The sequence below is a fragment of the Protopterus annectens genome, chromosome 7.part0, assembly GCF_019279795.1.
Source record: "Protopterus annectens isolate FY-2018-M chromosome 7.part0, PAN1.0, whole genome shotgun sequence".
Lineage (NCBI taxonomy): Eukaryota > Metazoa > Chordata > Ceratodontiformes > Protopteridae > Protopterus > Protopterus annectens.
In genome coordinates, this window is record NC_056739.1 from 754,299,149 (window position 1) to 754,320,038 (window position 20,890).

A 20,890-nucleotide genomic window follows, 5' to 3' on the forward strand; every position below is an offset into this window, starting at 1 on the left:
AAGCCTCATCTTGAGGGGCAGTAATATATTTATTAGGCTTTCTAGGGACTGGCTCCACTGTGTCAGGTGTCTCCCACGCCCTTCGAGCAATCAATTCCATCAACTCATCGAAGGGCGGAGTGACCCAGGAGGAAGAAGGGCGAGCACCGAATGCCTTCAGCAAGACTGACTCATCCTCAGAAGGGGGTAGGGCTTGCCAATCACCTCTCTGTTTTAGGATCTCCAGGATGTCAGAAAAGGAGACATCCTCTGAGGGTGATTTCGGGGACCCTTCTGACTCATCTAAGTCAGTGTCCGATGTCAAGGATTCTTGTGGAGAATCCAAGTGTCTCCTCTTACACAACCTTTTCCTCGGAACTTCCTCGGGGGGGACATCCGATGAAGCCTCCGAGGAAGAGGGGGCTCCCTCTGGGGGCGGCTGAGACACCGGTGATCGATGCTTTGACGTAGCCGTGGGTGCAGAGGAGGATAACGGACCCTTATGGGAAGGAGAAGCTGTTTCTGCAGAAGTGGTTGTCTGAGTCAACACCTTCCTCATGAGGTCGAAGGCCCCCGGGTCCCGAGTCGAGGAATCCCTCGGTTCCGAAGAAGGCGGAGGGATCCCCGAGACGGGGACCGAGGGTATCGACCCCGAGGACGGAGCCGAGTCGATCCGAGCCGAGGCACCGAGAGGGAGAGTCGGAACCGAAACATCGGTCCGACTCTCGGTCCCCGAACCAAGGATGGATCGTCGGCTACGAGACTCCGGTAAAGGGTCCGTCGGAGTCGAGGTGAACGGTGCCGACCGAGAAAAAGACTGTTCCGGCACCGAGGGCTCCACGATCATCAGATCAGCCTCTCCCGGCTCCGAGGACTGAATAGGTCTCGGAGGAGGAACAGATGGAGATAAGGGAAGGCCTTCGAGTCTCGACACCAACTGGGAAGAGACTGAGATGAGTTTGGACAAGGCCGTATTCTCCATTAATTTCTGCACCACAAGGTCTACATCGGTGTCGGAGAGGGCCCTAGAAGAACGCGTCGAAGGAATCGAAGACGGACCAGACCTCAATAGCACAGGAGGTGGGAGCTCCGTCACCGGTTCCAAGACTCGAGGCTCGGTAACAGACAAAAGTTCGATACTCGGCCCCGAGGTCTGTGGAACCGGTGAGCGAACTTTAAATGAAGAGCTCGGAGCCGATGACATGGGCTCCGACGTCTTCGATTCCTTCGAGGATTTAGATGTCTGGTCCGATGCATCCAAAGCCTCTTGGAAAGCAGGCTTCAAAAGGCCTCTATCCATGAGTTTCCTGTGCCTATCTATCATGACCCTTCCACTGAAAGAATGGAGCAGTCTTCTTGCAGATGGAGAGGGCCAAGACAGTAGACGCAGGAACTATGGTTGTCTGTGACAGACATTTTCTGTCCACATTGGCACCGTTTGAAGCCTGACTTAGCTTTTTCAGACATAATAACAGTAAGTCAAAATCAGTAAAACTATATAGCACACAGTCTTGGACAGGCAGTACCAACAATAAAGTCAAAGCCAGTAAATTAGTCAAATCCGGTAATATGTCAAATCCAGTAGAAGTTTTATAACTTATAAAAGTTCTATAAGTCTTATAAGTTTAGAGGGTGGGGTAGGCCCCGAGGGAACCAACTTATTATATATATATATATATATATATATATATATATATATATATATATATATATATATATATATAAAAGATATATACGTACTCGAAGAAAGCCCTCGACTCACTACACACACACACACACACACAAAACTTAAAGGTAAACTAGAAGAAAAAAAATTATCTAAAAATGTTAGATAAAAGTAATCTTAGCTGTCAGGTGGTCCGAGCTCATCAAAAATGATGCGAACGTTGCAGCGGCAAACTAGATCCGAGGTAAAGGGGAATTGTGGGAGATAGGTTGGTCTCGAGCTTCTTCTCGATGCAGAGCTTTGCCAAGCGGCCGACACGGAGCCTAGGATCGGCTCCGAACCCAGGTGTAAGAACAAACGGCAAGATTGAACACTCTCACATTAGGTCTTTTCTGGAATCCCATGTCCCAGCCTTATGGAAAATCTCATCATCCCATTTCACAACAGAGGTAATGCTACTGATATAGTCAGCTTTACACCCACTGCCATTCACTCTCGTCTTTCAAAAATGCTTGAAAAAATGCATTCATAATCAATTAATATCTCATTTACAAACAACCGCCGTACCCCCACCCAAAATAGTTTCAGACAAGGGCTTAACACTACCACAGCTCTCACAAATGTCATCAACACTGTTAAACTAGCCAGAGATAAAGGCCAGCTGGTTAACCATGTTTTTGGATCTGTCAAAGAACTTTCATAAATTTTCAATAGATGCCTTCCAAAACAACTCTCTTCACCTGGCCTAACAAACACTTCCACTGACCGGTTCTCCAGCTATCGGTCCAATAGAGTCCAGTCTATTAAATAAATTAATTCTTACTCATCGTTCCTACCCATCAAAACAGGTGTTTCCCAAGGTTTAATACTAGGGCCATTGTTTTTCAACATATTTACCAACAACCTGCACTCCCCCCAATGTTATGCATCCCTCATATAATATGCTAATGACTCCACATTAATCTGTTCTGCAAGTAACAATTACTCTAGAGCACATCACCCAAGAGTGATTTTCATCAGTGGAAACAAAAAAAAGATGCTGCTATTCCTCTCACACACCTCAAATAAAATTTCTCAATAACAGTCTGTTAACACCTTATAGAAGTCATCCACCATACTAAGCTTCTAGGTGTGACAATTGTGGAAAGATGAAAGGGAGCTAGATAGATTGGATCAAAGTCATCTCAGATACCTCTTTACACATAAAAGGGGGATTAGTTCTTAAGGAAATCTTATCATTGTTGATAATGAGCTAAGGTTGAGCCCTGCATAACAGCTATTTTTCTTGCAGAAGTCAGAGTTATCAGCAAAATTGGTTTTCATGTTAAGAACCACAAAACAGTCTAATGATATGGTGCAAATGCAGCAAGTTTTAATTTTTCCAAACCAAAGTTGAAATCCCAAGGAGAAGCCACCTGTTTTCTAGGAGGCCTGGTATGCAAACACCTCTTTCAAAAAACATTTTAACATAGGAATGCATTGAAAGGGGAGGATCCATGGGCAGCCATAATTGAAATGGCTGGCAAGTGTACCTTGATAGAGAAGTAAGAAAGACCAGAAAACAATAACTCTCACAAATATTATAGAACCACAAAAATATTAACCTAAGAGAGTCCTGGTTTTTGTTTTGGCAACAATTAAAATCTTCCCCATTTGTTAATATCTGATTTCACAGAAGCATGTTTCTTTGCCTCCTTTAATATTAAAGCTCTGTCATCCAGGCAGGTAGTTGATGTTGTTTCAAGTTGGGTGCATCAAACAACCCCTTGTCTTATGTGACTAGGTCCAATCTGTGATGAAGCTTGTGGTAATTGCCCTAGGACATTTCCAAAAGAAGGGAAAACCACTTTTGCCTGGGCCAGAAGAAATTAACCACAATAAGTCCTTCTAAACCTTCAAGACCGACACAGGATATTAGTGGAAAGGGTGGGAAAGGATATAAGAACATTTCTGTTGAAGGAAAAGAAAATGTATTTCTTTTCCAAGTTTTACTGCATGGAGTCCTGGAGCAGACGTTTAGCAGTTGATTGCTTGACTGGAGGTAAACAGATCACTCTCAGGCATTTTCCACAGCTGTATCAATTCCTAGAGGATTGCATGATTCAGTTTCAATTTGCGAGTGGTCTGTCCTTGTCCTGCTCAGCTTGTCTGCCACAAACTTTTTCTCTGATGGGATGTAAGATGCGTGAAGAGAGATACTGGGCTGAAAGGCTATATCCCAGGCTACCATGGCTCGATCTGTCCCCCATTTGTTTATGAACCATACTGCTACAGTGATGTCTGTAATCACTTCTAATGGTCCTGGAGACAATACATGACTGAGAACATTGAGAGCATGTATTAGTGCCAACATCTCTTTTACATCAATCATTTTTATTCCATAGACCCTGCTCCCCGGCAAAGTCTGAGATGTCTGTAGTTAGGCTATGCTGGAGCTGGAAGAGAAAATGGGAGACCTTGATTCATTTAAATCTGGTCTCTCCACCAAAGGAGTTCCCTTTTACAAATTCCAAAACAGGAATCAGGAATGACAGGGGATGCTGATTGTTGGGATCATACTGATTTTAGGTACCACTAAATTTTTCTCATGTGGAGTCTAGCTACAGGAATCATGAGAAACAGGGATTTTAAAAAAACCTATTATCCAAGAAATTCCCTTGCTCAGGCTTTGGTTTAACTATAAAAAGTATAGATCTACTTTTTCCTCTAAAAGAAAAAGTTCTTTGAACCAAGGAATCAAGGAGATACCCCAGGAAAATATCTTATGGGAAAGAGTCTTTTTGGAAAAGAATTAAGGCTTGCAGGATAGGAAAAGCATTCTGTAGATAGTCATTCAAATCCGTTGGAATGCCCATGTTTCTGGAAGCTCCTCCTTTCTTTTTGGAGCCCCATTGATATTGTTTTTTTTTAAATCTGCTTACCAACAGCTTGCTGTGTCTGCTTATTTTGCTTTTTATAACACTGTGCAGATGTAGCTGTGAAATTACTGATAAATTTGTAGAAGGAAGTCTGAAAAATCAGAGAAATGTCTTGAATCAGTTTCCCCTCTCTCGTTACACTTTTTAATGACCTCTGCAGCATAAGGTCCAAATATAACTTCTCTGTCTAAGGCAGAATTTAAAATTTCAGCTTTAACATCCTCAGAAAGTTGATGTGTATGCAACCAAGCAAATCTTTTCATAATAGTTCCAGTAAAAGCATGTCAGAAAGTGTCATCAACTGAATCATAAGCACAACTCAAAAGTGTTTAGTTACTCAAGACACAGAAGCAATAAAATTACGCAAAGATGATGTCTCTTCAGAAGAAAGAAAAGTAGCTACAATATTCCTCATATTCTAGAAGGAAGCGTAAACTTCAGCATGTGAGCTTGACAATTAGGAATTCTGAAACTAAGTGCTGGAGAAGAATACACTTTTTTTCCTAAAAATCTTAGTTTAACTTAGTTTTAATAATTTTTCCTTAAACACAGTACAAAGGGACAGTCTCTTAAAACACTTATTCTTAACTTAGAATATATATATCTTTACAGAAAGAGCTAAGATTCCATCATAAAAATACAACACAGCCTGTTTTTTTGTTACCTAAAGGGAACTTATCTCCCCGTCAATGGATAACCATTAGCCAACCGTTGATCCTTGAATGTGAGGAAGAGGTGCAGTCTTCAGCTGCAGGAAATCACTCGAGGCTTTGGTGCCCAAACTGCTGTTTTTGTTCATCTCTGCTCAAGCTACTTCTGGTTTGGCACATGGAGGGTGCCTTAAGCTTCAGAAGTTGGACAGTGGTTTTGGAAAGATACATTCCATATAACTAACACTAATGCAGCAGTGATCAAATGATGATGATCATCAAAAACAACCACTCATGTTACCTTTTAATGCAATAACGAGTACTCACCATCACATCAACCAGGATTCAAGTGTTGTTTAACTGCAACACCTCCCACCAGTCTTCTCATCAGCAAGTATTCAGGTGCGAGACTTCCAAGATGGCTGCACATTCAGTAACAGCTTACTTCTAGCTGTCCCAGTGTGAAAAAAGAAATGCAGCAGTCAAGGCCAGAAGGCTTGTGTTTATGGGTAAATTTCATAAACAGATATTCAGATGAGATAATAAAGCTGCAAAACTCAGATGTAAAAATGAAGAAAAGGCTGGCTGAATATCAGACTGCTCAGGAAGAGATGTTTAAAAAAATAACAGAATTAGAGGACAGAGCATGCAGGGAAAACCTGCTATACCAGAGAAGCTAGAAGTAGTGAATATAGTAACAGAGATAAAACAACTGGAACTGAGATTTAGAAAAGGGTATGAGCAAACTACATAGGAAAAAATGGGAATTGTGGGAACAATGCATACAAGAGAGGAATGAGGCCTAGAAGGCAGCAGAACTTAAATGAGGTACGTAATGTTTGAGTGAGAAAGATTGAGTAGATTATAAGTGATGTTTCTTGTTTGAAAAAAGCAGGAATTTAATAAATTTATGTAATATTGCTTAGGTTATATGATATCAATATATGTGAAGTATAATGTCTGTTATGTCAATATAGTTTAGGAAAAAAAAAAAACAAGCATTCAGGTGCTATTAACTACAACATCCACTGAATGCTTTCTCAGTGACTTGCAAACAGGCAGTATCTACCATAATTCCCTCATGTTTTGTCTTCTCAGTTGTCAGAAAGTGAATATTGCCTGGTCTAAGCTACTATGTCTTGAATTCTTGTCACCTAGCAACAATCAGACAGCATCTAGAGTAACTCCTCACCTTATGCCTGCTCATAGATATTATCTACTGCAACCTGCCTCCAACTGCTTCCTTGCCACCTAAACATGTAATGAACTACACCAATGTGACACCTCATACCACCTTGTCATTTTCTCAACTGCAAGCACACACACACGCTCTTGTAGAATCTCCCACCTACTACATACTTGTCACCTACCTGTGACCAAGAACTACCTATGTACTAATCCATACCTCCTGTCTCCTTCTCACCTGTCACCAAAGAGTGAGCGACCTCTCCATGTGACCAAGTATTTCTGGTTTGGCAGTGGTAACACTGTCTACTGTATCTCCAGCACTACTTGTCTTATCAGCAGACAGGTGTACTCCCTAGCTTCTGTCTTCTTACCTGTATAGCAATATGCATGTTTTTCAACAGCCTGCCAGGAACAGACTGCTTACTACAGCTGGTTGTGACTAAGTCACGTGACCTGCACTCTCATGACAGATACTAGACATAGCACGTTTTCTCACATATTTTCACAGATTCTTTACCTGGCTGCTGCTGGTTAGCACCGCTTATGGACTGCGACTCTCCTTCCAACCCTTTAGCCTTTTCATTCAGTGGGTCACCTGGGGATCGGTCCAAGAGCTAGGAAGAAGAAAATAGGATGAATTCTTAATGTGACTTTTTATGAAATTTTAAAATACTTTAAATTGCATTTGGGACATACACCAATACAAAATGTTACATCTTCACATTTACAATTATCCACAACCCATTTTTTGTATTTTTGCACATATCATACACAAATATAAACTGAAGCCCCACGGTGCTCCTGGGGTCTAATAATCCACTCAAACATATTATTCCATCTATTATGTTGTCAGCCCACCCAAATGACTAGCCCTCAGCAATGATTTGGATCAGTTTGCTACATTTTTATCTACTGACTGAAAGATCATAATGATTGTCTAACTAGCTATGGACCATTTCAGTGGAGTCCCATGGAGAAAAGCACTAGGAACATTTATTTTCCTCATGCCTACAACCATCAATCTTTCTATTACTGGTGAATCAGTTTTCTCCTCTAGAGGAATAAGCCAATCCTGGTGAGCTGTCACCAGGGAACCCAATAAAATGTTTAGTAGCCCTAGATCGCTGACTGCCATGTGTCTTTGATGTTACTGTACTATTGCAGTGACAAATATGAAGTGTTCAGTTCCTTCTACACCATAAAAATGCACGGCTTGGAAAATATCCACATCTCATCCTTTATGTAGCTTCATGTGATACTTCTCCTTCACTGGGTGTTAGCATTGTAAGTGGGATGGCAGCCCCCTTCCCTTGGATGGGTGAGTGAATAATGGCCATTCGACTTGCCCTTCTCAAGCCAGCTCTGCCAGTGCCCAAGGCCATTAACTGTGGGACATCTGGGTGTCTTGTAGGCCTTTACTCTGTGCCATGGAACTGAAACCCCAGAAACAGTTGCTGGGCAGACAAATATAATACATATGAAGCACAGTTACTAACCAGTTAAACAACATGCATGATGCATGAGTCAATGTACAATGAAAAGGTAAGAACAACAAACAATAATGAGAAATTGACAGCACAGTAAGATTGGGTAGATTTATCACTAAAGATTTATCAGTTAATTTATCACTAAAGATGAGGTAGATATTAAAATACAAGGAAAAAGCTAAGGCTCATACTGAACATCAGTGTAAATCCCTAGTTTCTCTACAATTACCAGAAACGGATATCATAACAAAAGTGTATTTAAAATTCTAGTAAGAAAGTGCGACTACAAGCAGAGATGTAATGCCACCATGACATACCCTTTCAGTGCAGAGGGAAGACTTTCAATGAATTGATGAATAAATACTTGAAAGACAACCGCAGCAGAGCAAGTGGCACTCTTCCTCAGCTTATCAAAATGAGCAAAATGAACAAAGAAGCAAGAAATCAAACACCACTACAGCACCCATTTGGCTTACTTATTCTTAAGGGATAGAAAGCGGGCTTTCCTGGCCTAGGAAAGACCTACAGCCCATTTCTTTTTGCTCAGGAATACCAATTGTCCCACTATTCCCTTGTAAAAATGGGATGGTAGCAGTAGACCAACTTACTGGATCTGTGTAGCATCCTACCTTTTTGCCTTAAGAACATTACCGACCACCTCAGCAGCTTCTTCAAGCACTGAAATTACTCTCTGCCAACAGGAAGCTTGTCCATACACTGAATTACCCTTAAGAAGCACTGCACGGCAACAGAACAGGCTTGGCATACAAACTTCACCAGGTAAGTTAATGCCACCTCTCTGTCCAGGATGAGCAGGCCAGCAGTCCCATCCTCTCTGGCCACCTCCTGCTGGTACCCAAGCCACTTATACCAACTCAGGACATTTGCGGCATGGTCAGGGCTTTATCCCTCTACACCACATAGCTAGTGGTTGCCTAACAATCTTTGGATTACAGAAGCCTGATCTAAGGCCATAATGTAGTTCATGCCATACCAGAATATCAGATACAGAGAAGCCAGTTTAAGTAATTTATTAGCTGGAGAGTGAATTTTAGTTAAAGTAGGGCAAGTGGTGTTTGAATTCATGCTATTATAAACTGTGAAGTAAGGAGCAGTCACTGGATTAGCTGAACCCTTAATCTGAGAAATAGAAGATAGTGTTTCAATAAGGCTACAAAACTCTGTGGGTAGAACATTTCCCCTTACCAACAACAATGTTGTGCAGTATCAAAGTTAGCAGGGGTAGAGGGGATGAAGGTCCTTATGCTGGGAGGTGCAGGTGCACCCCAGTAGAACTCATCTGGTTAAGTAGTTTTCTTCCCTTCTTTACTTCTCAAAGGAGATGCACCTTGACACAACTGGTGAAAGGACAATAGCCTCAAATTACATTAACAAAATGCAGTACAATTAATATTGGTAAACAGAACATTTTCCACATACCATACAGTGATACATCCCTCCAATCAAACACTGCCCTAAGGGATCCAGACACTCCTGCTGATAATTCCTTATCATTCAAAACATCATTTCTCTACAGTATTTCAGAAAGCTCATCTAATTTCCAAAGGCAGCTTCACTAGATCCAAAGAAGGGCAACCATTTGAAATGTTAGGACTTGCTTTAGAGAGTCCCAGAATGCTGAGACTGAATGGATGAAAAAAATGATCTTCCAAGTCCGAGTTGGTCATTTCTTGGAATATATTCTCGTTTCTCCGAAGTATGGTGATCTCAGAGTTGGTGCATATATGTTTGGGGGTGTGGGGGGCTTGCCAACCACATCAGGGGTGCAGGGGACAAACTCACCACAGTAAAGAAGAGGATGTTCAATATTTGCTGCTCTCCTGCATTGTAGTTTTTTTTTTTTTTTTTTAGCTTCACAAAGATTGGAGCATCAAAATAAATCTAAATTCTCTCTTACTCAAATCTCATCATACCCATTATTGGATATAATGCTTCTTTCGGAATGATTTGTTTACACATATCACTGAAATGTTGAGGCATGAGATATTCATAACTAAAATAATCAGTGGCATCAAAAAATAAGTTATGTACTCACCATAACATTCCATCTGTGTTGTACATTTTTATTCTTCCTCAACTGATGGGTTCAGATCTGAACCATCAGATCCAACTTGGCAGTTGCAAAAGCTTGTGGTAACACAAAACTCTTGAGCTTCTCCCTTAGCCAGAATGCACCATCCCCAATTACTTCAGATCTTTTTTGCTAGTTATAGGATAAAGAAATAATTCTTATACAAATAAACATAAATCTAAACATAAAAAAGGCTTGACAATGCTATATCTGGAGCTTTATAATGCTGGGAGTATACAAAATGTTTCCATATCGACTCACTCTTCCAGAAAAAAACATCAGGATGGGGTTAATGGGGGAGGGGGAGTTGAGGAAGAATGAAAATGGACAACACAGATAGAACATTATGGTGAGTACAAAACTTCTTTATCGGATGTTGACAATTTTCATTCTGGCCTCAACTGATGGGACAGAGTTCCAAGCTACCTAAATCCCACCACAGACACAAGGAAGGATATTCCTAAGCACCATTGAGCCAAATGATGCTCTACCTCTGGATACCAAATCCAATTTGTAATGAGTGATAAAGGTATGGGAGGGAAGCCCAAGTTGCTGCTGCACATACTTCATCCATGGAAGCTCTTGAATGAAAAACTGAGGACGTTGCTACAAACCTGGTTAAATGAGCACATATTTGCTTTGGCAAAGGGACATCCAAATTGTTGTAAACAAAAGAGATGCAGCCAGTAAGCCATCTGGCTAGAGTGACTTTTGACACGGGTTTACAGCAAATGAAACAAGTGATCTGTAGTTCTGATGAACTTTGTTCTATGTAAATAGAAACACAGCTGTCTATGAACATCAAATAAATGTAACAAGTATTTGCACTTGTTTCAATTGGAAAGAAAACTGGTAAACTGATGGACTGATTAATATTACTCTGATACTATTTTTGGGCAAAAACAAGATGCATTACTTCATAATGTAACTCCATATTTATAAAAAATTAGATATGGGGGTTTCAGAGATAAGGCCTGAATTTCAAAAATTCGTCTAGCAGAAGTAATGGCCACCAAAAACAAAGTTTTCCAAGAAAAAATTTAAGATCATAGTCATGTGCAGGTTCAAAAGCTGGATGGACCAAGGCTTGTAGTACCAGATTTAGATCCTATGGAGGAATAGGATCTTTAAATGCAGGTCTTAACAGAATTGTGCCTCAAAAAAAGGTTTTACAAAGTTTATGAAAGCGAGTGAGGAACCATCATATCCAACATGGAAATTAGACATTGCTGCCATTTGAACTTTAACTGTTGAAAAACTGGCTCACTGATTAAAAAGTAATGTCAAGAATTCAAAAGAATGCTATAAATCAGGGCAGAAAAGGGTTCCACCTGATTTTGAAGTGCTCAGTGTACAAATCATTTTCCGCTTACTAGCACAGTAATGGAATGAATTTGTGTGCCCATTGCTGCCATTTGAACTTCAACTGTTGAAAAACTGGCTCACTGATTAAAAAGTAATGTCAAGAATTCAAAAGAATGCTATAAATCAGGGCAGAAAAGGGTTCCACCTGATTTTGAAGTGCTCAGTGTACAAATCATTTTCCGCTTACTAGCACAGTAATGGAATGAATTTGTGTGCCTTGTTTGCTGTAGACCAGACGTTAGTAGTTTATTGGCCATTTTGGGCTAATTTCTATCTCTTTCATTTCCATGCTATAAAAACCGTAATTGCGCTTGTATTCAGCTCAGCATGTGCCTGCCAGGTGTCCTGCAGAGTTCTACAGCAGCTGTCTTTAACTAATTCTGCCTAAAACGCCAATTTCTTAGTGTTTCTGTGATTTAAAAAGCTTGTTTCTGCTACATAGTGTACGTATTTGCTGCCTGCACTTGAACAGTCATGTTTGTGTTCATCTGTTTAACTGTTGTAGGCTACACACTAAAGTGCAACAGCCATTTCTGTGCATTTAAAGTGTTTTTTTATTGTATCTGCTTTATTTTCTGAAAAAAAAAACCAAAAAAAAAAATACTTGTTTCCCACCTTTCTGAACTAGTATAGTCCAATTTTCAGGTTATTGCTGAATTCAGGGCTGTGTTACAAGTTTCTGTGTTGCCCATACCTTACAAGGATAGAAAGAAGTTTCTCTGTTCACCTGTGAGAGAGGGGAGCTTTGAGCAGCCTATCTGTCCCTGGAGGAGTGGTTTCAGCCCAGAAGTTAGTAGTTTATTGACCATTTTGGGCTAATTTGTATCTCATTCATTTCCCTGCTAAACAACTGCATTTGCGCGGTTTTGCCGGTTAGCTTGGGTTAAATTATTCCAAGCTCCACAAAGTCTACTCTTCAATTTTTCCCTTGGAACTAGACAAACATTCAACTTAAGCACTCAAATCATTCATTTCACAGCCCAGTACTTGCTCAAAACTCATAGCAAGCACTAATTAACCCTAGCACTAGACCCCCCCCATACTGTCCAGAAAGATAAGGCTCTCTATTCTTCCCCACCAGCCAATCAGTAAAACAGCTCACTTTACCTATTCAGGCATGTCCAAAGGGCATTTTCAGGTGTACACTCCAGTCCAACTGGTGAATCTGGGCATTTTGAGGCAATGTTACAACTGCCTCATGTACACAGACAACCCTCTCCTCCTACCACCAAACACTAATATATGCGAGAGATGCAATTATACAGCCAAACTGGAGGCAAAGCTCTCTCAACCAAAGACTGGAACTGACAGTCAAGAGAAGGAAAATACTTGCAACACTCCACCAGTCTCACATAGACCTACTAAACCAACACCGGCAAATAACACACACAAGTACATGAAAACATACTCGGAGGCTCTAAATAAAAATCTGCAAAAGCAACAGAGACCTCCAAAGCAGACACCCAAGCAACCTCTACACCCCATCACAAACCATGAAACACATACTTCACAAAATCAGTGTGCCATGCAATCACAGCCCTTACGGCAAAATAACATACCCAACACACTAGTAATAGGCGACTCTATAGTCAGGCACACTGATGTCCCACTAACTAGGCTGGACAAGGAGAAGGTTACAGTTAGCTGCCTGTCGGGTGCCAGGATCCGCCACATAACATAAGCACTCAGGTCGCTCCAGAACAAGTACAAATACGACTCTCACTGTCCATGTTGGTGTGAATGACCCGAGATGTACCTCCCTGGACTACATGAAAAGAGACAGGGAAGAGTTTTCTGATCACGTAGCCCAAGGCGGTATGACCCTGACCCTGAGTAGCATCCTTCCCTCACCAACAATGATGCCATAGTATAAAGAAAAAATGATCAATTTCAACAACTGGCTAAGTTTCTGGTGTCATTCAAAGGGGATTCAGTATCTGTCCGCCTGGGATGACATGCTCAACAAGCCACTTTGCTTCGCAAGGGATTGCTTGCACCTGTCACCATTAGGCTTTCGAATACTGGCCAAGGCTTTTGCCGCCCCCATAGTGCCTTTTTTAGGCAAGGCTCAAAAGACAAACCCACCACAACAAGTACAAGTATGACTCTGTCATTGTACATGTGGGCGTGAATAACATGAGATGCACCTCACTGGACTACATGAAAAGAGACATGGTGGAGCTCTCGGATTATGTGGCCCCGGCAGGTATGACACTAGCCCTGAGCAGTATCCTTCAGTCACCCTGAATGATACAGCAGTACAAACAAAAAATGATCGACTTCAACAATTGACTGTTTCTGATGACATTCTAAGGGGATCCAGTATCTGTCTGCTTGGGATGACATGATTGAGAGACCTCAATGCTTTGCCAGAGATGACCTGCATCTGTCACCCCTGGGTTTCTGGGTACTGGCTATGGCTCTTGCCACCTCTATAGTGCCTATCTTAGATGGCGTTCCAAAGACCAAATTACCACTGTAACAGCTATAAATAAATGCAATCTGTGGGTCATGCTGCGCAATGCTAGAAGTCAAAGTCTCAAGATGCACTTGCTCAAAACACTCCTCAAAATGGAGAGCATCAACATTTGTGCTGTAACGGAGACCTGGTTTAAAGCAGCAGAAAGCATCCCTGTGCTACCAGGCTATAACTCATTCCACACCTTTCGGCCTTGAAACATGGATCGAAGCTCCAAAGGTGGTGATGTCTCCATATTCATAAAGGATATGCACTCCTCCAGACTAGTAGCCCAGCATAATGTATCTGAGATATTTCAGGTACAACTAACATAGAGTAAGACTGTGATCCAGGTCATAGCCTGCTATAGGCCCCAAACCATGTCCCTAGACTCTCACTCCATGTTCCTAAGCACCCTGGAATCTGTCAAGGTCCAACCCAACACTGTCATACTAGGGGACTTCAACGACACCTCCATCAACTGGGAAAACTACTCAAGCACCAATGCACTGGTCCAACGCTTCCTGGAATTCATCAATTCTAATGCCCTGGACAAACACATTCTTACCCCCACTAGAGGAAGCAACATTCTTGACCTGGTTATTACTAACATGGGCAACCGCTGCTCTACACCAATAGTCAGTTCCTCCTTGGTTAGATCCGACCACAAACTAATCACCATGAAAATCCACTTCTCACCCACACCCCCCACAAAGGTATCCACCATGACAAACTTCCCCAAAGCTGACTTTGGATTCTTAAAAAAACTGAAGTGGCTAACTTCCCGGGACACCCATGCCAATGGAAAATAGATGCATGACTGCCAAGTTATACACCAGTGCACTGTATGAACACGTACATAAATGCATGGAACAAGCCATACCCAATAGAACCAAGATGCTCTCCTCCAAAAAAAGGAAGCCAGTCTGGTGGTCCCCTGCCATTAATAAACTCTACAACAGAAGGAAGAAACTGTTGCAGAAAAAGGTGAAGTCCCAAGACTTGAAAAATTCCCTTATTAGCCTCAACAAAAAGGTTGAGATCCCTCATCAAAACCTCCAAAGCCAGCTATGAAGGTAGAATTGCGGCAGACACTAAAAACAACCACAAAGACTTCTTTAGTTATATCAAGAATCTCTGTGGCAATACCCAGATTTGCTCTGAGTTACTGCACAATGGTACCTTCTATACAGAGCCAATAGATATTGCCAACGTACTGGCTGACAAATTCAGTGACAACTTTACCCTCCCCAAAAGGACTAATTTCAATACCGGAAAAATGCTAGGCACCCTGCATTACTGCAGCACAGGTTAAAGCTGCATTGTCTAAGGCCAAGAATACAGCTTCCATGGGACCCGACAATATCCCTGGCTGTGTTCTACATGAATTACAAAGTGAACTGGCACCATGTCTGTGTGCTCTGTTCAGTCACAGCCTCAACTCAGGCTTTGTCCCTACCGAATGGTGCATTGCTACAGTCATCCCTATAAAGGAGGAGTGACTACAATCCATGGAAATTATCACCCCATTAGTCTGACGAGTCTGATATGTAAGGTTATGGAGTGCATCATTATGGATTTAATTAACAAGGATATAGGGAATCTCCATACTCTAGAGCCTACGCAGTATGGTTTTGTGAAAGGTAGATCATGCCTGCTCAACCTGGTTGACTTCCTTAAGTCAGGCACCAGAGCGGTGGATGAAGTTAAGGTAGTTCATACAGCCTAATTTGATACCATTCCTTACTCAGGAATTATTGATAAACTCACCAAACTAGGCATCAACCCCTGTAACATTAGGCTGGTTGCAAACTGTCTCACAAATAGAACCCACAGTGTGAAAGTAGCGGACTCCAAGTCAGACTGCTGACCAGTCACTAGTGGAGTCCCTCAGGCATCGGCCCTGGGTCCTCTCCTATTTGGCATCTACTTCTCAGAAGTCCAGGCCAACACGGAGGGACTCTGGTTGACCACATTCACAGACTGCAACCTGGAAGCCATTATTAACTCCCCAAGTGATGCACACATCCTACAGAAAGGCCTCACTGAGACCACATGGCCTTAAGCTTAATGCCAAAAAATGCATCGTCATCCCCTATGGGAAAAACTCAGTTCCCACTAATTACCCCATCGATGGGAGACCACTGAACACTGAAGGAGTTATAAGAGATCTGGGAGACCACTGAACACTGAAGGAGTTATAAGAGATCTGGGGACACAGGTTGACAGCAACCTCTCCTTCAACCACCACATAGCCACTGTGGTCAGAAAGTCCTATGTGGCACATCTCATTACCAAGGGTTTTGCATTCAGGAAGAAAAAGGTAATTTCTCTCTACTCTTCCCTCATTAGACCAATCATAGAGTAAAATGCCCCATTTGGCATGGACCTCACTAGACTGCTGCCACAGCTGGAGAGGCCACAAAAGTACCTCACAGAGAAAATCCTAGGCCTTAAACACGTGTCCTACATGGGCAGACTCAAAAAACAGCAGATATTGTCTCTCATATTGTCTACTAAGAGGCAATCTCTGCTTGAATTACAAAGCCATGTCTGACCCAGCTCTGTTAAAAATGCTGCATCTAAAGACATCCCAATCCCTCCTCACCACACACTCCAGAGACCTCAACCTCATTACCACAATCAACAGAACATACTGGAGGGACAGGTTCATAACCCAGAGACTGCCCATGCTCTGGGAGACTGCCCATGCTCTGGAATACACTTCCCATACATGTCAAGCAGAGCACCTCACTAGCCCTCTTCAAGAAAAATCTGAGTGGATGGGAAATAGAAATTTCACCCCTGGGATCACTCCAGTGACTCTACTTTATGCACTGGGAACTAACGACGGGTGGCACAATGCCAGGGCATTTCTATGGGCTAGGCTTGTAAAGGCCCCAGGGCCATTAGCCTAGTACATACCTATGAACCACCGTAAATAGCACAAGTAACCAAAAACTAAGGGTAATGCTACTCAACACCAGAAGTCTAAACCTCAAAATGCATACACTCGAGGCACTCCTCAGTATGGAGAACATAGATATCTGTGCAGTAACAGAAACCTGGTTTAAGGCTCCAGAGAGCATCCCAGCACTAGCAGGCTATAACTCATGCCATACTTTTCAGCCACAGAACCCGGACCGAAACACAAAAGGCGGGGGTGTATCCATATTCATCAAGGATACCCACACCTCCAGGTTAGTGGTGCAGCACAATGCCTCAGCGATCATCCATGTGCAACTAACAATGGGCAAAACTGCAATTCAAATTGTAGCTTGCTACAGATCACTCATGACCCAGGACCCCCATTTCGCATTTCTGGAGACACTAGAAAATATGAAGGTCCTACCAAACGCCCTAATATTGGGTGATTTCAATTACCCAAACATTAACTGGGAGAACTACTCAAGTACTAACTCCCTTGCCCAACGCTTCCTAGAATTTGTAAACTCGAATGCCCTGGATCAACTGGTCAACACCCCTAGCAGAGGTGACAACATATTGGACGTGGTCATCACCAACATGGGCAACTGGTGTTCTACACTGGAGGTCAACCCCTCACTGGTTAGATCAGACCATAGACTAATTACTCTGGATATCCATATTCCACCCTAACCCCCAATCAAGGAAATCACAGTGAAACACTTTTCAAAAGCAAACTTCACATTACTTAAGACCGAGGTGGAAATGTTCACAGCCCTCATGCTAAAGGACAATGCTGTCCAAGCTGCTGAATCCCTTACAAAGGCACTCTATGAGCACCTGCAAGAATGCATGGATCATGCTATCCCAAGCAAAACATGACTCACTCCTCCAAGAAAAGGAAACCAGTCTGGTGAACCCCTGCCATAAACAAGCTATACAACAGGAGGAGGAAACTAGTACAGAAAAGAGTAACATCCCAAGAAGGAAAGACATCCCTGATCAGTTATCAGCAAGAAACTACGATCCCTCATAAAATCATCCAAGGCTGGCTTCGAAATAAAAACTGACAAGGACTCCAAAGATGACCACAAAGCGTTCTTTAGCTATGTCAAGAACATAAGTGGAAACTCTCAGATCTGCTCTGAGTTAGTGCAGAATGGCACAAAATATGCTGAAATGACTGATATTGCCAACATTCTGGCAGACAGGTTTAGTGCAAACTTCACCCTCCTCTCACCCCTTAAAGGGCCAATAACCATACCAAAAGAATGTAGTGCCCCGGCAATCACTGACACACAGGTTAAAACAGCCCTATCCAAAGCCAAAAACACAGCTTCAATGGGACTGGACGGTGTCCCAGGCTGCGTGTTACACGAACTCCAAAATGAACTAACCCCTCACCCTAAAAACACTGTTCAAACTCAGTCTCTCTACAGGTTACGTACTCATAGAGTGGTGCACAGCAACAATTATCCCACTCCACAAAGGTGGAGCCACAACGGACCCTGGGAACTATTGCCCTATAAGCCTGACTAGCCTGGTCTAAGTGCATATTCACGGAACTCATTAACAGAAACAATGGGAACCTCCAAACATTGGACCCTACCCAGTTTGGCTTTGTTAAGGGCAGATCATGCCTCCTAAACCTGGTGGACTTCTTTGAGACAGTTACCAAGGCTTTAGATGAGGGAAAGGAGGTCCACACAGCCTGCCTAGATCTCGCAAAGGCTTTCGACAACATTCCCCATTCTGGTATTATAGACAAGCTTACCAGCCTGAACATAAACCCCTACGTTACGAGATGGGTTGCCAATTAGCTCATGGATAGAACTCACACGGTGAGAGTTGCAGGAGCTAGGTCTGACTCTAAACTGGTTACAAGTGGCATCCCCCAGGGCTCAGTCCTGGGACCCCTCCTGTTCGGTATATACTTCTCGGAGGTACAGACAAGCACAGGAGGACTATGGCTGACCAAATTTGCAGATGACTGCAAACTTGAGGCCATAATTCACTCTCCAGCTGATACAGACATCCTCCAAAACAATCTCACTGAGACGGATACCTGGTGTCAAAATCATGGCCTCAAGCTAAATGCCAAAAAGTGCATAGTCATCCCCTTTGGAAAAAACAAAGTACCTGCGAACTACCACATGCGTGGTAGTCCCCTAAATACAGAAAATGTAATAAGGGATCTGGGGACCAAAGTAGATAGCAATTTCTCCTTTGATAATCATATTGCCAAGGTGGTTAGAAAATCCTTCTATGTGGCCCCCCTAATCATAAAAGAGTTTGCATCTAGAACAAAATAGGTAATTGTGCCCCTCTTCTCATCACTCATCAGACCCATCATACAGTACAACGCCCCATTTGGGATGTACCTTACAAGACATTTACAAGAGCTGGAAAGACCACAGAAGTAACTCACCAAGAGGATTACTGGCTTCAAACAGATGCCCTATGCAGCCGGACTGAAGAAACTCCAGCTGTACTCGGTTGCATACCGCTTACTCAGAGGTGATCGCTGCCTAACATACAATGCCATGTCCAACTCAGAATTGATGGACATGCTCCACCTAAAAAAAAACAAATCCCCGAGGGCCACACGCTCTAGGGATCTAAACCTCACCACAACGATAAATAGGACTTTGCTGGAGGGATAGATTCCTGACGCAGAGACTCCCAATGCTTTGGGACAGGATTCCAATCTACATTAGGCAGAGCCCCTCACTAACACTCTTCACGAGAAACCTTGACGAATGGATTGGAAACAGAAAATTTACCCTGAGGATCACTGCAGTGGCTCTGCTGGACAGAGGCACAGAGACCTAATGGCTCTGCTGGACAGAGGCACAGGGAACTAATCTAAGGGGGTGGCGAAAGGCAACACATTCTGGCTAGGCTTACAGATGCCCTCAGGCAGATAGCCTAGTACTTACCTATGAACCTATAGTTTCCTTGTAGATGGATTAAGGGAAGATAAAATCTGGCGGACAGGTTATGAGAGCATAAGTTGTCTGGCTATTACTGGAAATGGAGAAACCAATCTCTTGAGACTGGGGGGGGGGTCTGGATGCATCATGCCTGTTGGGTGTGACAGCAGATCTTGAGTTGGGTCCAGAATCCAGGGGTGGTGAATTAAATGAGGCCACAGGAAGGGGAACCTAATCTGTTGAGGCCAATAAGGTGCAATGAGGATGACTTTTCTCTTCAACCTGGCAGCTCTCTAAGAACTTTGGGATTAAATGAATTGGGGAATAGGGATGCTGCACTTGTTCAGGGGAGATGCAAAGAGATTGCAGCAAGGCTGGCCCCACTGTCCGAAAATCAATTCCACCACATTCTGGTTGGGGACCACTCGTAAGGTAGTAGGATGTACCTGCTCAGTTTATTGCTAACATGTTGGACTTCCCTGGAATGTGTACTGCTATAAGAAAGTGGTTGGAAGAAATCACCCATTGCCAAACCCTGAGCGCTTCTTAACACAGGGGGTAAGATCTGGTTTCTCCTTGTTTTTTGATGTACCAAACCACTGACGTTGTCGGTTTGAATTGCAATCGTTCCTGAAAGAAGAGCATTTTGAAAGGCCTGCAAAGCTAAAAGCACTGCTCTTAGCTCTAGGACACTGATATGCGAATTGGCCTCTTCGGGAGACCATGTGGCATGGATTGCATATATTGATTTGTATCGAAGCAGATAAGGGAAGGTGAAGTATTGACTACTGAGGCCAGCATCCATTGAAGAATAATCATATGAAATCTGGCTATGGGTACTAATGTTATTACTTCCACCACTGATTTCAAAGCCTGAAGGACCAAGCAGGCTGAGATTCTGGTACTGAAAACCATCTTTTTCATTTGTGATCTTACTGTCTGAACTCTGGAGAGTGGAAGTGAGGCTATAGTTGATTTTGTGTAGAGTAGTACTCCTATGAACTCTAGAGTTTGACTTGGTTCTAGATTGCAGCACTTAGTGCATTGAACTAAAGCCTTCAGACTACTTCTGGTGCAGCTCATCATTGTTGGGACCCTTCTTGCAGTGCTTTCTGTTGTTTTAATAGTTTATTTTTGGCACGGGTTCTATCTTCGTTGTGGCTGGTTCTAGATGAGACATTTTGTAGTTTATGGTTATTCCTAGTAGAGCACGTCTGAATCACTTTTTC

The 20,890-nt window shown here is 42.7% G+C and overlaps 1 protein-coding gene across 1 annotated transcript in view; it reads right to left on the reverse strand.

Annotated features, from left to right (window-relative positions):
• Positions 1-20,890, reverse strand: part of CNTROB (centrobin, centriole duplication and spindle assembly protein) — a 1,846,056-nt gene that overhangs the window by 558,758 nt on the left and 1,266,408 nt on the right. The window contains exon 15 of the mRNA XM_044077286.1: positions 6,919-7,015. Coding sequence (XP_043933221.1) covers positions 6,919-7,015 — 97 coding nt within the window. The remainder of the gene's footprint in view (positions 1-6,918; positions 7,016-20,890) is intronic.